The sequence below is a fragment of the Eleutherodactylus coqui genome, chromosome 11, assembly GCF_035609145.1.
Source record: "Eleutherodactylus coqui strain aEleCoq1 chromosome 11, aEleCoq1.hap1, whole genome shotgun sequence".
In the NCBI taxonomy this organism is placed as follows: domain Eukaryota; kingdom Metazoa; phylum Chordata; class Amphibia; order Anura; family Eleutherodactylidae; genus Eleutherodactylus; species Eleutherodactylus coqui.
In genome coordinates, this window is record NC_089847.1 from 85,444,282 (window position 1) to 85,464,387 (window position 20,106).

At 42.0% G+C, this 20,106-nt stretch overlaps 1 protein-coding gene across 2 annotated transcripts in view; it reads left to right on the forward strand.

The window, feature by feature from the left end:
- Nucleotides 1–20,106, forward strand: part of LOC136582106 (pre-mRNA-processing factor 39-like) — a 42,336-nt gene that overhangs the window by 13,515 nt on the left and 8,715 nt on the right. For both annotated transcript variants that reach the window (XM_066582909.1, XM_066582910.1), the window contains exons 4-8: nt 4,219–4,337; nt 15,194–15,361; nt 15,518–15,668; nt 15,856–15,960; nt 16,493–16,657. In XM_066582909.1, the coding sequence (XP_066439006.1) occupies nt 4,219–4,337; nt 15,194–15,361; nt 15,518–15,668; nt 15,856–15,960; nt 16,493–16,657 (708 nt within the window). The remainder of the gene's footprint in view (nt 1–4,218; nt 4,338–15,193; nt 15,362–15,517; nt 15,669–15,855; nt 15,961–16,492; nt 16,658–20,106) is intronic.

The window sequence follows — 20,106 nt, forward strand, 5'->3', positions numbered from 1 at the left end:
ATCAGGGTTGAAGGTGTGGGGAGCTGTAGGGAGGGACAGGGGGACTAGATCCGGAGATTTGGTATTCTTCCCTGAAGAGGTGCGTTTTTAAGGCGCTACTGAAATTTCGTGCATCAGGGATTGTCCGGATGCTGTGGCGTAGAGCGTTCCAGAGGATGGGTGCTGTTCTGGTGAAGTCCTGTGGCGAGCATTAGAGGGGTGTTTAGTCTGAGTGTGTTTGCAGATTGACGTGTGCGGGCTGGGTGGTGTACGGACAGGATGGAAGTGATGTATGGTGGCACTGCGCCGTGGAGAGCTTTGTGGGTGAGGAGTTTAAATTTAGTTCTGCAGTGTATGGGCAGTGACTGACATAGTGCAGAGGCTTCTGAGAAGTGGCTGGATAGGAAGAGGAGCCTAGCTGCTGCATTTAATATGGATTGGAGTGGAGCGAGTCTGGTGCAGGGAAGGACGATGAATAGCGATTTGCTGTAGTCGAGTCGGGAATGGATGAAGGCGACGAGTGTCTTTAGTGTGTCCGTGGTGAGGGACGGACGGATTTTAGCAGTATTTCTGAGGTGCATGTGGCATGTTTGGGCCAGAGATTGGATTGGGGGGTAAAGGAGAGGTCTGAGTCCAGTGTGACCCCGAGACAGCGGGCATGCTGTCTGGGGGTTATGGTGGTGCTAGACACTGATATGGAGATGTGGGGGGGGAGGTCGGCTTGTTGAGGGTGAAAAGACAAGGAAATCAGTTTTTGAGAGGTTGAGTTTGAGGAAGAGGGAGGACATGGTGTTAGAGACAGCAGGTAATGCAGTCTTAAGGGTAATATGGTTCAAAAAAAGTTTTGTTCAAATTGTGCTTGCCCTTCTATTATCCGCAGGTTTGACTTTTATGTTAGGGCTACATGGCAACGTTGTCCACTACATAGGTTGTGTGGCCAAATTTGCAGTGCCGCCCTGTGACCTCGGAATCTAATAGTCAATGTGGTCGCATTTTGGCTCGCAAGTTGCTGTGATGTGACCAGAAGATTGCAAGTAATCCATTGTTAGATCTGCCATCACACTGATCTATTAGATTGCAAGGTTGCATTATTGTGACCAAAATCGCTGTTTTGCCCTAGTCTTCTATGTTCTCGTATTTGTGATTCACTTTGGATTTTCCTCCTTATGGTCTAACTCTAGATTTGGAATCGGTTGCCTCCTGAATCTTGTACCTGCCATGCATTATCAGGCCGGCAGGCAGCTATATCGTATACTGTATATGCATCCGTACGCATGTGTTTGTACATTTTAACAGGACGATTTATATATTTGCAGCATATATTCCCTTCAGTTATATTATACTGAAAACAAGAACAAGATTTTCTTTCCTTTTGCTAACTGCTTTTTGATGAATAATGTATGTGATGTATTGTTACATGTATATAAATTCAGTTGGCTTTATTTGTGTAACTTTCCACTGATCATTCTGAAAATGCTAGAAATGTCATTTTATGTGGAACTCAGTGGTTTGACATTTGTCTAGAAATGTTGGGCAGTGGAGGGAGCATCAGGAACGTTGGCTGCTTGGGATAACTACGTCTTACTGGAGAGGCCATTAGTCTCTCCAGAATGAGGTAGTGTAAAAACTCAAGAAACTCTGCAAGATGCCGCAGAAGCTGATGAGACCTTAATCATGAACACTGGTATTCAGCTACAATGAAGACGGCGATTCTAAAAGACTGAGGCAACCGAAAAAGAAAAGGCAAGTTTTAAACTATTTTGTAATTTAAACCTAAAAGTGTAAGACTACCCAAAATCGGCCTTCAGGTTTCACTGAATTTCATCCCACATTCACTTCATCTTTTTCTCCTTTCGGCTAAAATGATTTGCGAGGTCCGTAAGTAAGAAAAATGATATATATATTTTTTACCCCAGTATGGCGCCTATTTTGTTAGACACTTAACCATACACCGTGTCCCTTCTGCAGACACAGGATGAACAGCGTATATGGTCAAGGAGTCTGCAGAAGAGAAACCAAGATATTGGTTTCCTTGACCACGATATGTGTTGGCGAGAGTGAGAGGTTTGGGTTTACTGCAACCTGAATTTTTTTTCGGTTTTGGGTCGTATTGGGCGCTCTGATATCATACATAAGCAATCTTCTATGAAGAAATATATGTAGCAGACCTATCTAAGTATTTAAATGTACCTACACACACACACTCCCACTCAACCTGACATTGAGAGTATAGAGATGCCACTGCAAGCTGGTCAGTAGAGTTGCTGAAGCAAACATGCGATGCCTGGGAAGTATTGTTCACAGGGTCTATTCTAATTAATAGGATTGGTATGCAAGACTCGGCAGGTGGCTTCTGTCTCAATCAGGGCTCCCCAACTTATTTTACACTAAAACCTAGTGTTGACGTGTTGTTTAGCCAAAACTCTCGCTCCTGCAAGTGGCCAGCTCCCAGTTTCGAGCGAGTCAATCTCAAGACTTAAAGGGGTTGTCTCGCGAAAGCAAGTGGGGTTATGCACTTCTGTATGGCCATATTAATGCACTTTGTAATATACATCGTGCATTAAATATGAGCCATACAGAAGTTATTCACTTACCTGCTCCGTTGCTGGCGTCCACGTCTCCATGGCTCCGTCTAATTTCACTTTCTTCTGGCATTTTTAGACGCGCTTGCGCTGTGCGGTCTTCTGCCTGGTGAATGGGGCTGCTCGTGCCGGAGAGCTGGTCATCGTAGCTCCGCCCCGTCACGTGTGCCGATTCCAGCCAATCAGGAGGCTGGAATCGGCAATGGACCGCACAGAGCCCATGGTGCACCATGGGAGAAGACCCGCGGTGCATCGTGGGTGAAGATCCCGGTGGCCATCTTGGTGAAGGAAGAAATAGGAAGAAGGAAGAAGTCGCAGAGCGGGGATTCGGGTAAGTTTTTTATATATATATAATATAATATAATTTTTTTTTTTTAACACATCCCTTGGGTTTGTCCTGCGCCGAACAATGGAAAAAAAAAACAACCCGTTTCGGCGTGAGACAACCCCTTTAAGCCTCAGAAAATAAGGGCTCTATTTCAAGGTCCCAGGAAATCTACAACAAGCTACCTCAATGCAAAGTATACATACATGGCTGAAACTATGCAAAATTGCCTTCTTAACTACTATTTTCACACTAGTAATTATTAGGACATTATAGTGGCAGTGTTTCTGGTGGCACATCACACACACATTAGCTTGATTACCACACATCACACACACAGCTTGGCTCCTCCCACAGCAGTGACATCACCACGGGTCCTTCAGCCCACCAGATCTTTGTGGTGGTGGTAGGTCAGTGTGTTCTGTCAGGACTGCTGAGTTGTGTCTGACATAATAGCGGTTTAGTTGTATTCTCAGTGTGTTAGGACCTGCCATAATGGCGCCAGGAGGTGGGGCTATGACTTCACCAGGGGCGGGGCTATAACATTGCCAGGGAGCCGAGCTATGAGACTCACACATATACATACAAACAGACAAGTGGTCGTTAGTAGTTTGATTACCTCAGAAACTGTATCTACCAGTGTGCATGAGCACCTCTTTACTGCTAGTGTCAGAGCGGATGGGAAAGAGTCAGTACAGGCACAATTTAACATCAATCTCTCATTCCCTCTTCCACAATATTGCAAGGTTCCAGGAAGCTGAGATGGTTGTATGGCAGGATCCTTGCCCATTTCCTCCCATGCCCTGTGGCATTAGGCTAGGCATTAGGTTCACTTCGCCTTTAGAAACCATTAGGTTCTTCCGAAATGCAAAAAATGGATGCTGTTTTTGGCATTTCTGAAGGAGCCTTAACAGCAACCAGTTCACAAATACGCGGTGAACATGTTCTTAAAGACTTATGTCTGCCTAGCCACTTTTCTGTTAGGAGAAGTAAATTATTGGTTACTTCAATTTCTTCAGTATAAGGATCAAGCCAAGCCACAGCCCATAGTTCTGCTTCCTGCACCCCTCTCCTTGTAAAATTAGAGGTTGTTAGATAACGCAAGTGACAGCTCAGTTTTCAGATTTATATATTTTTTTCACCTTGTTGTTATATATATTCACTTTATTTGCCTTGTATTTTTTCAGATTTAACTACTTTTTCTCCTATAAGAGCACATGTTTTTCAACGTTCTTTTTTGACGGAACATTGGATATATGATTGCCCAAATGAATTGCAAATGTGTATTGGGTGATTCTAGTGCAGTATCACTAATGTTTCTGGTTTGTGCAGATCTTCATTCGTGCTGTGAAGGCAAACCCACTGAATGTGACCTTGTGGACAAGCTACATCTTGTTCTTGTTAAAGAAAATGAACATTAAACTGCCAGAGTCTGCTGAGAAGCTGCGAGGGTAAGAATGAAACGATTCCGTTAACACACATCCCTAATTTTATAGAATATATTTTTTTCTATTAAGCATGAGTGGTTGAATGACGGTGATTGGGTTATTTGTATCGATTTATTTTTAATATGAATGTGAGTTATTTGAACATTTTCTAAAGATACCCTCCCTCCCTACACAACTTTCACTTGGAGGTTCACCACTAAGTAATAAGGTAAATCGTCGCACCTCACAACCCTTTAAGACTTAAATTCTGGTCCCCAGCAACAATATGAGCACAGCCTCTTTCCATTTATTAAAATGAAGCCTTGCAGGTTCCAGTCCTCATGAAACTGGGCTGAAAACGTCAGTTCTCATGTCTTTGCTTCATGCACTGACTGCAATGATAAGTAGATACCCCGTGTATCTGCTTCTGCATGAGGGAACATTGGTTGACAATGTAATGGTGGTGGGCGTTTGCTTAAGATTTTCTTAAGGTACTTTGATTATTTTATGTACTAAATAAATGTAATGTAAAATGCTAAATTGTTTGTTTTTTATTTAAAAAAGGTCTATATACATTATTCTGTCTTTGTTTCCATTGACTATACAGTGATGAGTCTCAGATTTTCTCCTTCAGCACCAATTCTGGTTAAATTTTATACATAAAAATTATCCCATGGCCAAGTCGAGAGTGTTTTAGTGATAGTGAATCATTGCCTACATAAAGGTAGCCCATTTCAAGGTGGACCTCCCGATGGCACTGGTTCAAGTCATCACACCGTCCTGGCACAAGACAGTCAATGCTTGTTGTCCCCCACTACATTCTCTTCTCTTAGTCTAGTTTTTCCTCTCCTCTTGTTTGCTAATACTCCTGTGATTTGGGGGGGATTGTAGATCCCTCGAATTAAAGCTGGATAGGGCTATTTTGAGCGTCCCCTTCATTTTTTTTCAGCAGCTACTTGGACTGCTTCTACAGTACATATGACCGGTACTTCTATCGCATCGATCAATATTGTTTTGGCTTTTTCCATATCTGATTGATGTGAACAGAAGAAATAACACAACTTTAATTTTCGGATATTGGAAAGGATATTACTTTTTCCATCCTAGCAAAAGTTGTTGATAAAATATCCATCTGATTGAAGACTACATTGGTCTGAGCAAACCTTACCTGGTAGTCCTATCACTGAAAAAATAGATGCAAGGTCTCATTCACACATCAGATTTGGCTGCTAATCCTTATGGGATTCCATATCACATCGGCTGCAAATCCACGTCCTAAAAGTCTTCCATTACGATAATGGAAATCCGTGGTGTAGTCTACACAATGTGGATATTTTTGGCTAGTGGATTTGACATTCTCCTGTGAATGTAGCCATGTATATACATTAATATTAGTATACCATTATAGTAAGTTTGTGATTACTGTTAAAAGTGTGGGGGGTATATTTCTTTTATTTCCAGCTTTACCAACAATGTAACGCCCTTTCATTCATTCTGTGGTAGTCGATGCAGACATCAGTTCAAGAAAATGGACTCCAACACCAAAAATTTTGATTACACACCTTTGTTTTTTGGTTGGCAAGTGTACCAATAAAGGTGTTTTTCGATAGTAGGATTTTATGAAGTATCCACAGAATAGGTGATAATGGTTAGATGCCTGGGGCCCCATCGATCACTGGTATGGAGGTCCCCAGAAACCCCATTCTTCTTTATTACAGCTACAGCTGAATGGGAGGACGGGAATACTCAGAGAGGCTGTCAAAATTGGGATTATTCACCCTGGAAAAAAAGACAGCTAAGGGGCAACCAAATAACTATGTATGAATACATTAGGTGACAACACAAGGCTCTCTCCTATGATCTGTTTATACCCAGGACTGCGACGGTAACAAGAGGGCATTCTCTACGGTTAGAGGAAAGACGGTTCCAACACAGAAGGGTTTTTTTTTTTTACTGTAAGAGCAGTGGGACTTTGGAAAACTCTGCTTGAGGACATGGTGATGGCAAACTTCATAGAGGAGTTTTAAGAGGGGACTAGATGCCTTTCTGGGGCACTATATAACATGATATAGACGTAAAAAAACAGATGGGTTGTTGATCCGGGTCTTGGCGTCGGGTAGGAGCTTTCAAAATGTTGATTCAGGGTTTATTCTGACTGCCATTATGGAGTCTGGAAGGAACTTTTTCCCACAATTGGGCTAAATTGGCTGCTGCCTCATTGGTTCTTTTTTTGCCTTCCTCTGGATCAACAAGGGGGGGGGGGGTGAAAACAGGCTGAACTAGATGGACATTGCCTCCCTTCAGCCTTACATACTATGTTACTAGGGGGAGTTTGTCTGGTGCAGCAGTCAAGCATGCATGTTACTGCTCTTTACAAACTGTGAGTGGTAGGGTAACGCATGCTGTACTTGGCTGTTTCCGTAGTTCCTTGTATATGGAGTAGCGGTGTGCATGCTCAACCGCTGCTTCATACAAGCTTCTTCTCCTTACCACGGTTGTGTTGAGCAGAAGGGACAGAGCGTTCGAGACCCCCGTACTAGTGATCAGTAAGGGTCCCAGCGATGCACATTTATCACCTGAGGATTTGGGGACGTCTGTGTGATCTTGTTTTTGCTTGTGTCTTGCTGGATTCTGTTTTAACAGGTATCCCAGACAATAATTTTCTTGCTCATTTAAAGAAATGGTGAAGCTGTTTTTGTTTTTCCCCACCGGAGACGTCGCTCCTCTCTGCGCTGCGTCCACTTCTGTTAACAATGTTACTTTGCTATTGTAGATTCATGTTTATGTATAATAATAAATTACCTTTACTTTACACTTTGCTTTTTTTTATCTCGAGTACTGTATTTCATTTGAAAATGTCTGTAAAAGGGGGCATGGGTTGGTCGCATTGCATTTGCTTTGCAGGACAGCGCCTCCCAGAAAAGGTGGGGGGAACCGCTTTAGATGAGATCCATGTCATACACTAGGAGATGTTTGTTTTTTTTCTTTTCTCTCTCTAATACATTTAACTATTTTGTGATACACGTTAATACACTGCAAGACTCTACAACAAATCCAGGACATACCAGACACACTGAGGATTTGACAATCTGCAGCATTCCCTAAAATGCGCGTGTGTTTTGTGCATGCATGTATACGTTTGTGCATGAATGTATCTGTGTGATTGTATGATCTGTAGGGGAATTTCTGTGTGTGTGTATTTTGTATGAGCATAATTGTATTTAGATGAATGCATCTGCTTGTATATTAGTGTGCGTGCGTATGTATGCATCTGCTTGTATATTAGTGTGCGTGCGTATGTATGCATCTGCTTGTATATTAGTGTGCGTGTGTATGTATGCATCTGCTTGTATATTAGTGTGCGTGTGTATGTATGCACCTGCTTGTATATTAGTGTGCGTGCGTATGTATGCACCTGCTTGTATATTAGTGTGCGTGCGTATGTATGCACCTGCTTGTATATTAGTGTGCGTGCGTATGTATGCATCTGCTTGTATATTAGTGTGCGTGCGTATGTATGCATCTGCTTGTATGTTAGTGTGCGTGCGTATGTATGCATCTGCTTGTATATTAGTGTGCATGTGTGCGTGCGTATGTATGCATCTGCTTGTATATTAGTGTGCGTGCGTATGTATGCACCTGCTTGTATATTAGTGTGCGTGCGTATGTATGCACCTGCTTGTATATTAGTGTGCGTGCGTATGTATGCATCTGCTTGTATGTTAGTGTGTGTGCGTATGTATGCATCTGCTTGTATATTAGTGTGCGTGCGTATGTATGCGTCTGCTTGTATATTAGTGTGCGTGCGTATGTATGCGTCTGCTTGTATATTAGTGTGCGTGTATGTATGCACCTGCTTGTATATTAGTGTGCGTGTGTATGTATGCACCTGCTTGTATATTAGTGTGCGTGCGTATGTATGCATCTGCTTGTATGTTAGTGTGTGTGCGTATGTATGCATCTGCTTGTATGTTAGTGTGTGTGCGTATGTATGCGTCTGCTTGTATGTTAGTGTGCGTGCGTATGTATGCATCTGCTTGTATATTAGTGTGCGTGTGTATGTATGCATCTGCTTGTATATTAGTGTGCGTGTGTATGTATGCACCTGCTTGTATATTAGTGTGCGTGCGTATGTATGCACCTGCTTGTATATTAGTGTGCGTGCGTATGTATGCATCTGCTTGTATGTTAGTGTGCGTGCGTATGTATGCATCTGCTTGTATGTTAGTGTGCGTGCGTATGTATGCATCTGCTTGTATGTTAGTGTGCGTGCGTATGTATGCATCTGCTTGTATGTTAGTGTGCGTGCGTATGTATGCATCTGCTTGTATGTTAGTGTGCGTGCGTATGTATGCATCTGCTTGTATGTTAGTGTGCGTGCGTATGTATGCATCTGCTTGTATGTTAGTGTGCGTGCGTATGTATGCATCTGCTTGTATGTTAGTGTGCGTGCGTATGTATGCATCTGCTTGTATGTTAGTGTGCGTGCGTATGTATGCATCTGCTTGTATATTAGTGTGCGTGCGTATGTATGCATCTGCTTGTATATTAGTGTGCGTGCGTATGTATGCATCTGCTTGTATATTAGTGTGCGTGCGTATGTATGCATCTGCTTGTATATTAGTGTGCGTGCGTATGTATGCATCTGCTTGTATATTAGTGTGCGTGCGTATGTATGCATCTGCTTGTATATTAGTGTGCGTATGTATGCATCTGCTTGTATATTAGTGTGCGTATGCATGCATCTGCTTGTATATTAGTGTTAGTGCATGTATATTGGTGCATATAGCTGTGTATATCCATATTGTTTGTGCATATGTTAATCCGTATCTTTTTTTGTGCATGTTTGCGTTCGCTCCATTATATTAATAAGAATGTATATATCTGTGTTTTGCTGTGCATTCGTGAATACCTATATTTTTTGTGTCTGTGCATCATTGTGCGTGTATATGTGCATGACAATATAGCGGTGTACTTACCTGTGTATTTGTGTTGCGCCGTGAACTCGCACTTACATTCGCTATTACAGAGTCCTATTTTGATTCTTTAATTTTAAACCAACTTCTTCCAAGTTTTCTTTTGTTCTGTATCTTTGTACTGACTGCAACTTAGCCCCTTTCATCATCCATGGCACATTCATCCCAACGTGAGGCGCACGCACGTTACAATGTCTGTTCAGATATATTGGAGGGATTTCTGTATTGGAAAACTTTGCAATGTGTAAACTTACCCCAACAACTTTTCCTTCTTTATATTCACTTGTTATACAACCTCTGGGTACAGACTAATACATGGGCAGGTGCTGCGTTTAGTAGAACTGAACTTCTATCGTTCTCGGATTGCAGAAGTATCATTAAAGTAACCTTAGGGTCTATGCACATGGCAATTTGTATTCAGCTGCATACAGAGTCCCTGTGAGTGGATATTACGGGTGTGTAAGCCGTTTATATGAGTCCTCCTTTGGCACCATATTTAACCCCCATTCCCCCATCATTACCCCCATCATACGGCATTCATTGGTGCATGCCATGATTTGTGTCTTGTGGACACTCATTGCAACCATGAGAAAATAAGCAGTGCAGTATGAGCCTGCGACAAGCTATGAGCACTGTATTACGGATATTTACGTCAGGCTCCGTAATACAGCTATGCACATGATACTTAACTGTAGAGCGGTTCTAACATACACATAAAGAGCTCCATACACATTAGGCATTGGTTGTCCAAACCCATCAATAATGGTACGTTCGGACAGTTCTCTAACTTGTATGGGAATTTGCCCCAACAGATGATAATGGGGAAGAAAGAAAGGCTGGGGACGTTGAATTTGAATGTCTTATCCCCGAGAGACATGCCAGAACCAGAGCTGTCTGGCTGCGGCTTACCTCCCAAAACACACAAACGTTTGACCGAGCCAAACGATGTGTGTGATGGAGCTGGTGAAAATGGCTGTCTGATTAACTTTTAAAGAGGTTGTCCCATGAAGAAATTCTTTTTCAATTGGAGCCAACCTAGCAATGAGCTGATGACTTCAGAGCCAACTTCCGAGACCCCAGGAGATCAGCTTTTGTGGCCTGCCAAAACCACAGCTATCCATACAACTCTAGTATTACATGTTGCCTATGTAATACATGGACAGGCTGTATCCACCAGAGAGACATGCTCTTTGTAAGCAGCTCCCTGCTCTGGCTTATAGATTGGGCCCACAGAAGGGCAGCGTCATTTGTGATGTCCATATAATCCTATTAGGGATTCATGAGACAATCTCATTAATGTCTCAAAGATATATGCCCATACCAGTATGTATTTAGCAGCTGTTTTTCTTTATGATTTTAGCTGTAATGTTAGAGTCTCGATTTCATATAAAATTTTATCTTAAATCACATGGCCAAAAATTACCTGAAATTCTTCCATTTGTTTTTTAATGACAAGAATATTGAAGCCTGTAGTGTTCTAATGCCATGCTTCAATGGCTTTTACTCACTTGGCTAGTTAAGGGCGTTCATAGTCTATTTGGCAGTATATCAGACCAGTTTCTATACAATAAAACCTCCCCCTAAGGCCATCTGGAAGTCGAACCCTTTATCTAGACCAGATTTCCGCTGACAGATTTCGGTTTCAATATACAGGGTTATCGCAAAGGGTCTTCCCGTTTTGAAACACTCGTAACTCACATTTAGTAACCCTCTGATACATAAACTTAAAGGGGTTGTCTTGCGGCAGCAAGTGGGGTTATACACTTCTGTATGGCCATATTAATGCACTTTGTAATGTACATCATGCATTAAATATGAGCCATACAGAAGTTATTCACTTACCTGCTCCGTTGCTGGCGTCTCCATGGCTCCGTCTAATTTCGCTGGCTTCTTGCTTTTTTAGACGCGCTTGCGCTGTGTGGTCTTCTGCCTGGTGAATGAGGCCGCTCGTGCCGGAGAGCTGGTCGCCGTGTCGTCATCGTAGCTCCGCCCCGTCACGTGTGCCGATTCCAGCCAATCAGGAGGCTGGAATTGGCAATGGAACGCACAGAGCCCATGGTGCACCATGGGAGAAGACCCGCGGTGCACCATGGGAGAAAACCGCAGTGCATCCCTGGGAAAGGACTGGCGGCCATCTTAGGGAGAAGATTTTTTAAACTCCTTATTTCGTCGGATCGGTGAGTAGCAAGCGGTTTAAAAACCGCTTTAATTAGCTATTTTATGCCAGGGGGGTGACAGGGGGAATGGGGTAATTTAAAATTTTGATGTTTGCCGCGAGACAACCCCTTTAATATCAATGGAAACAGAAGCTCAAAAAGTTTTTTGTTTCACAACATCTAAAATGTTTTCCCTATCAGAGGTGATCACTGTGAGCCCCCTTTGTCCCTCAACACACACCGAACCTGTAGTCAAGTTCCTGCCATACATGTTGTAGTGTATTACGACTGACTAATGCAATGGCGTCCCTGATGAGTACTCGTAGATCATGTATGGTGGGTGATAACAGAGCATGTAGACTCTTATCTTTAACATTCTCTCCCCCCCGAGAAAAAAAATCATTAGGCATAAGGTCTGGGGAACATGGAGGCCAAGGAAGAATTTAACTATCATCACTACCTGCATGGCCATTTCATCTGTTTCATCATAGTCTCCTACTGAGCTCACCTCTGACTTCATTGTGAAAATGCGGCAAGGGGTGTCCTGTTGGAAAATGAAATCTGGGGTTTACTGTTCAAGCTACTCCAGAAGCCATATCTGTAGGAGTTCCTGGTACGAAATCCCATGACTGTTTGCTCATGGAAATTTGCTGCATGTTGACATGTGGGTCCCCCCACCCCCCTTCCTCCCCCCCCAGATTATTACATTTTGTTTCGGAACTGTGCCGGAAAGGTGGAAAGCGGCTTCGTCACTAAACACTAAAGATTCAATAAAGCCACTTCTGATTACAGTTTGCACACTCTTACAAAAGGGACGTCGCCTCACTTTGTTCGGTTTCTGGCCCGATAACATTGCAAACTTTTGCGCAGAATCGTCCACACAGTCGCCTGCGGGGCGTCCAACTCTGCTTGCTCTAATGGAAGATTTCCGAGGACGACTTGGGAAACTTGTACGGACACGCGCCACTGTTTCCACGCTTACTGTCGGACGGACGGATGATTTTCGCTTACAGATGCATCCTTTTTCCTTAACATTGGAGTATCCCTTATGAACCGTGCGCCTGCTGGGTGGGTCTTCACCAAAATGTTTGAAAATGATGTTGCACACTAATAACACACTGGTAGACATGAAAATCAAGGACACAAAACACCCCCTCTATTTTTGTAAGCAGTACTATATAAAACCAGAGTTAGGCCGACTAAACAAAATATGGCACATTCATTTCCCTCCAACCAAAATTAGGGAGTTTTGTTATTTTAAGAAAAGAAAGAACCTGCAACCAGCTCCTAGAGGCCCTGAAGATGATAAATTGTTAATGGCTATTAACACTTTATGCAGATCGCTAAATTTTGCAATCCTTCAGTCCTTTGAAAGATTATCTTTGCGTGTAAATGGGCCTTAATAGTGCAGCTAGCATTTTACCTCAGCAGCTTGAGTAATAATAGCTGCGCTGTGATTGGTTGCGATGGGCAACAAGGATGTCTTACTGTTAAACAGTTTTGCTAAATTAAAAATTTTTACTTCGTTTCCATTGATATCAAATTTATGTATTTTGAGTGTCAATAAATGTGAATTATGAGTGTTTCAAATCGAGAAGATGATTTTATAGCCCTATGTACTATGTATACTGGCCGCCTTCTTTGAGAGGACCATACTCCTAGAAGACCATTTTAAACATTTTGGGTGATTGTCTTAAAGAGGTTTACTATATATGTATAGTCTATCAATGACGAACTGATCTTGTCCTCTCCCATTCTACTACTATAGTCTCCGAATGACCTCTCTAAGTGGTAAGTAGATCAGTCAAAAACTTTGATCACAATTGCTCCTGGTGATGTACAGTTCCAACAGTGTGCACTAAGCGTATAGCTGAGGCACAGCTTATGTACATCTGACGGTGCCAAGGCGTTAAAATGAAAATCAAGTTTAACCCCTTAAAGACGCACCCATTTTTTTTCCTCCCCCGCTTTTGAAAATATTATTTCATTATTTTGCTGCCAACATAGCCATTTTTGAATAATGTTTTATTTTTACTTTAAAAATTTCGAAGTTGGATGACATAGGAAAAAAAAAAATCTACTTTGCCATTTTGAGGGGGGGTCTTGTTTTTACAGCGTGCATGGTACAGCAAAATTGACATGTTTAACTTTATTCTGTGGGTCAGTATGATTACAGCGATATCCAATTTAGGGCTCGTTCATACGGCCATTAGTTAACTAATGGCAGAGAAATTAAAGAAATAAAAAACTGCGCTAGTTGTTCAGTTTGAAAAACAAATCAAACGGAAATATTTCCGTTTTTAATGAAAACTCTTTGAAATCTTAATGGGAAAACATTTAATTCCGTTTTTATTTCTTTTTCTCCGCTCCTCAAATAGAACAAAGGAACTCAAATAGTTAACTGCCCCTACCGGCAGTGTGAACGAGCCATAGAAGGTGTTGTATCTTTGTTTTTGTTTTTTTAACTACTTTTACCCATTTCTCAAGCACATCAACAGTCTTTTTTATATATATAAAAATGTCTTTGAGAGTCATAAGACCGGTGGATATGCTTGAGAAAGAGGTAATGGCTAACCCTGAAATGCGTTGCTTCAAGGGTAGGTCATGGATTTTTTTAAAAAAGTCAAAGTCCTGGAGAGCCTCTTTTAACTGCGAGATATTTTTCGGGTTTTCTTTTTTGTGTTTTTCATTTTCGCCTTTCAAGAAGCATTTGTGACGGCTTTTTTTTATTTTTTGAAGGACGAGTTGTATTTTTAATGGCACTGTTTAATGCACCATATAATGTACTGGGAAACTTCTAAAAAGAAATGTAGGTGGGGTGAAATTTTTAAAAAAAACTGCGGCTTTTTTTTTTTTTTTGCGGCTTTTTAATCTTCCAGCAGAAATGTATTAGACGTACCCCTTTAGTGATGATTGTTATCACTATGACTATAGTGTACAGAATGTCTTGCTATAGATACGGGTAAGGATAGGATGGGAGTAGTGAAAAAAATGTATACATTTTATTGATGTGTAGTAAGAATTACTTGATGCCACAATCTAGATGCTGGTAAAAATCTGAGTACTGGACTAAAGAAACAGGCAAATTAGGTGAAGAGGTATAGTAACAATAATCAGATATGCAAGTTCTCATCTTCTTCCTTTTCTGTAGGACAAAAAAAGCCCATGCGTCACAGGTAAAGTATGCTTTGTTTGATGGAGGAATTATAGCATTCCCCCAACAAGCCGCCCAAACATCTACAGTTCTACAGGGGTAGACAGGAGGATTTATGTCTCCATGCAGTCTGATAGCACCCCCACAGGTTCCCATTCACACTGAAGTGAGAGCCAACTGAAGGGGGGATACATTTCGACTTGCTATCTCCCAGACTAGGTCTCACCTAGAGCAGGGATCTCAGTCTTGTTCTAAAGCTAAGATTCTCACTATATCTGTGATCTATCCTGACGTAGAGCCTGTAGAAATGCTGTCAGTAGTGGAAGCTTCAGGTATATGCTACTCCCACTTCAGCTTTGTGTATCTCGAGCTATATAGCGGCAAGAACTGCAGTTCTGATCATCTTTTAAAGCCAAGATCAATACTCTAGGTGCTGTATAACCTAAGAGACATTAGTAGCAAGGACTGAGCTCATACATCCTTGACTGCTGAGCTGCCTTCTTGTAAGGATGTGTAAGATGCATCCTTGGCAGGGAAAAGCTTCAACTGCATAATTTTAACATAAGTCTTAACTTTTAATATATGCTTTTACAGGGTGTTCAGTGAAGCTATTGATGCCTGTGGCATGGAATTCCGCTCTGATGAGCTCTGGAGCCTTTATATAGAATATGAGGCAATACATGGAAACCTAAAAGAAGCCATGGCTCTATATAATCGTATACTCAATATCCCCACCCAGCGGTATCAAATGCATTTTGAGAGGTGAGAACGCAGGTGCTGAAAGTAAGGGGGGGGGGGGGGGGGGGGTTCATTCTCCATTGTCCCATTATGAATGCTCTCCTTCATACTTTAGATTGTGCAATGTTGCAAATTGTATCGTAATTCTGTTCATTTGGTTTTGTCTTTGGTTCTGTATAGGTTTAAAATACTTGTATCTTCTCACTCTCCTGTCAAATTCTTGACCGGGGAGGAGCTCAACCGGATCCACGCAAGTATACAAGTTGAAAATGATAATGACCAGGTTGCTGCGGAAGATTTGCCAACCGGGGACATCGCCGACTCGTTAACAGTGTGTACTGTTCTGAATCTGTAATCTTGTTGTAGCTAGTACTTGAGCTGTTTTGTTGTACTGTAATATACACAAGCAGATATTCTCTTGCCGCCTTAAAATACTTTTTCCAGTCCTTTTACTAGTCCCTTTAAATATAAGCAGAATGCAGAAGTGTGTTGAAGCTTTCCTTTTTTTTTTCTTTAAGGAAATGGATCTGCAGAAGATCCGGCAGCATATTATAGATACAAGAAAACAGATGCATCTCCTAAACGAAATCCAAGTTAATAAACGTACCGTGTTTGAAATTGGGGTAAGTTTCAGTTTTTTAGGGGTATTCCCAGAATGAACATTTGGCACCTTCAATACCTTTCAGAAGTTTGGAAACACTAATCACTAGTTAAAAATATCTCTCGGAGATACTTCACCAATAGTTGAACCATAGCCGGACCGAAAAACTTCAGGGTTGATTCACTTTACACTGACAGCGTGCAAGGCTGTCATACAGGCAAAGGGCGAATATTTCAAGGTGTCAAAAATTGGAAGTTGTTTCCAGATTCCAAGAGTCATATGGGGAACTGAGCTGTGTTTTTTTTTATTAGTTCAGTATACATGTAGATTCCTAAGCACTGATATATTAGGGTGATTTCACATCTGCACTGGGGATTTCGCTTTTCTGCTCTGCTCGGGGAGCAGGATTCCAAACTTTTACTCACTTTTTATAGATTTGAAGTCTAACTTTCCCTTTAAGGCATTGGTCAGGGTAGTTGTGGCACTACTGCTAAATCTCCCAATGAACGTAATAACTAAAACAAATTTGTAAGTAACTTTTTATCTTGATCTAGATCAAACGATTGTACTTCTTTGCCACACCATTAAGTGTTAAGCAACTAAGAAACTGGAGGATATACCTGAATTTTGAGATGTCTGAGGGTCAGCACGAACGTATAGTCGTACTGTTTGAACGCTGTTTGATGCCATGTGCGCTGTATGAAGAGTTCTGGATATTGGTGAGCATTTCAGATTATTGTTAAATATGCTTATGCTAGGTCTAGTATTCAACAGTGATTACACATACAGTACTGTGAAAAAGTTTTTTTTAGACAAGTGTGGGAAAATACGAATGCTTTCAAAAATATAAAAGATTTTACAAAATGTAAATAAAATGAACAAAAGATAAATTAAATCAAATCAAGATTTGGTATGACAACCTTCAAAAAAGCATCCATTTGTTCTAGGTACACTGGTACGAACTCAGGGATTTTTGTAGGATTATAGTCAGGCCAGGCGTATGATTAAGCAAAATATGCCAAACCGGCAATAATGATCACCATTTTCATATGTAAGTTGAAACCGTTATTAAGTAAAAGAGAAAAAGCTGTGTAGGAGGAACAGCCAAGCTCTGCTACAAAGGTGATGTTGTGGAAGACAGTGTCATGGGTCACACACCAGCACAAGACTGAGCACAGCAACAAGACACAAGGTAGTCATTCTGCATCAGCAAGGTCTGTCCCAGGAAAGATTCTAAAGTGGACTGGAATTTCAAGATGTGCTGTTTTGAAGCCCAAAGAAACGGGCAATGGTGAGGACTGCAGACAGAAGTGGCCGGCCAAGGAAACTACCTTTTGAAATAGGATAATGCTCAGCAGTGCCATTAGCTCAAAACTGGCAGAAAAAGGTGGAATCGATGTACACCAATCTACTGTTCAGAGAAGACTGGCCACAAGTGGTCTTCAGGGAAGAATTTTGGCCAAAAGGCCATACCTTCAACACAGAAACAAGGCCAAGTGACTGAACTATGCATGAATACATAAGAACTGGGGTGCCAAAAAAGGGCAGCAGGTGTTCTGGGCTGATGAGCCAAAACTTGCAATATTTGGCTGTAACAGAAGGCAGTTTGTTCAGCGGTACAATAATGAGTGTCTGCAGGCAGTGAAGCATGGTAGAGGGTCCTTGCAAGTTTGGGGCTGCATTTCAGGTTCAGCTAAGGTTGTTTATGATTTGGTCAGGATTAATGGTGTCGTCTATGCTGAGAAATACAGGCCGGTACTTATCCATCATGTAATACCATCAGGAAGACGTCTGATTGGCTCCAAATTTATTCTTCATCTGGACGACCTCAAACATACAGCCAGTGTCATTAAGAACTATCTTCAGTGTAAAGAAGAACAAGCAAACCTTGAAGTGTTGATACAGCCCGACAGAGCGCTGATTTCAACATCATTGAGTCTCTCTGGGATTACAGGAAGAGACAGAAGGATTTGAGCAGAAGATGTGTGCTTAGTTATACAACTTCTCGGCTGTATTCCTTCAAAACATTGCAGGGAAACAGGCTGAACTGGATAGAGACAAGTCTTTTTTCAGCCTAAAATACTGTTACTAAAAACTGTGTACCTAGAAAAATTTTAGCGGTTTTGAAGGCAAAAGGCCGTCATACAAAATAGTCAGTGGATTTAGATTTTATTTTGCATTTCGTAAATTGACAAAGATAAACTATTAACAGTTCTATATTTTTGAAAGCATGCTTAGGCCTCCCTCACTCAGGCGGTTTTCATCGCTTTGTTTACTGCAGATTTAGCCTGCTCTTAGCATGCTGAAGGGTGCTGGGAAAAAAATCCATACTTACCTGGCAGGTGCCGTCGGGGACTCTCTGGACCTCCGTGCAGGCTGCCAGGCACTTGTCAAGGTAGCAGAGGATCTTTTGCTAGTGACGGAGAATAGAATTCCCCTCCTCCAGCAAAAGTTTGCTCTGATTGGCTGATTGACAGCCCGTTCAACCAATCACAGCCAGCGCTGGATGCTCTAATCATAGCCATTCATTGGAGCATCCAGCACTGGCTGTGATTTGCTGAGTGGGCTGTCACTCAGTGGTGCTCAGCCAATCAGAGCAATCTCGTGCTAGAAGCAGGGAATTTCAATGGGCAACACAGGGCCGAAAATGGACAAAGCTAGAACATGTTCCGCTATGAAAGCGTGCTTTGACGCTTGTGTGAGCAGCCCCATTGAAATGAATGGGAGCTTTGTACAGCGTTTAGCGCTGCGCTGAAAAGGCAGCGCTAAACACTGTATAAAAACGTCTGTGTGAAGGAGGCCTTACTTTGCAGGACTTTGTCCACACCTGTCTAAAACGTTTGCACAGCATTGTGGATATATGTGTGTATATGTAAAGTATCATTTACACGCAACGATTATCACTCAAAATTAATTCAAACGAGCGAAAGTGAGCAATAATCATTATGTGTAAACATGGGGCCATCATGAACTATTTGTTCACTGGTCGTGTATCGCTGAGATTCAACCTGCATAAAAATAGTTGTTTGTTCGCTTGTCGTTAGGTTTAAAGACATTTGTATAGTCGTTTATTCTACCAAATGAATGGAGGGGTGATTGTTTGCTGACAATACACAATGACTACTTGCTTACTCATGCAGCAGAATGCAGTGGCTTTTCTTTGCACTAATTAAAAACCTCCAGGCCAGAGATTCCTCGCATAAACACACGCCTATCTGAGCAAACAACATACACAGTGTTTACTTAGTTAATGAGGGAAATGGTGAGGATTTCAAACTATTATCTTTATGTGTAAATGCTCAGCATTTGAAAGCAAAAAAAATAGTTAAAGGCCCATTTAGACACAACGATTATCGCTCAAAATTTGCTCAAAAGCCATCTTTTGAGCGAAAATCGTTGTCTAAATGTGCCCATTTTCAGTTTTCTGCCGAACTACCATTTATAGTTCTGTTTGAAAACCATCCTTCAGCAGAACAGCTGATATGCAGGACCGCACGCTGTGTTCTGCTGGGAAAGAGCTGATAACAGCTGACAACATTGTTACAGCTGTTCTTAGCTCTCAGCCCCCATCAGAACGGCTGATAAGCAGGACTGCACACTGTGTCTGCTGTCCATGGTGCTGAATTCTCCACGGGGAACTAGAGATTACATTGTTTTCTCTTAGCAGCCCATGGCTGAACAGTGGAGCTAATTACAGAGCTCAGACCTCCTGCTTAGCTTGCAACATCTACCAGAAGCTCAAACGACGAATAGTTGCATGTAAATGGGCCTTAAGTCCTCACCTCTCTACCCCAGTGATTCTGGCTTCTGTCTCTCTGCCTTTGTTATCTGTGGCACATGTCTCCGGCTAAGGGATGCTGTGACTGCCACTGCTCAGACTGCCTCTGAAAGGGTCAGTGCATGCACTTAGCTATCCAGTCACTGGCCAATTCAGATAGACTCCTGTCTATTTAGGGTACCCTTCTCCCACTAGAGGGTGCCTGAGCTATTATGGCAGCATGCATCTTTGAAGGAGAAAGCAGCTGGGCTGGTGCAAGGCCTTTTCTGTTTTTGTCCTCTTGAGGCCACTTTCACATGGGCGACAAAATCGTGAGATTTTCTGGCAGTGCAACAGTACTACAAAGCGCACGTATGTGAAGCCCACGCTTTCCTATGAGTTCCTTCCCAT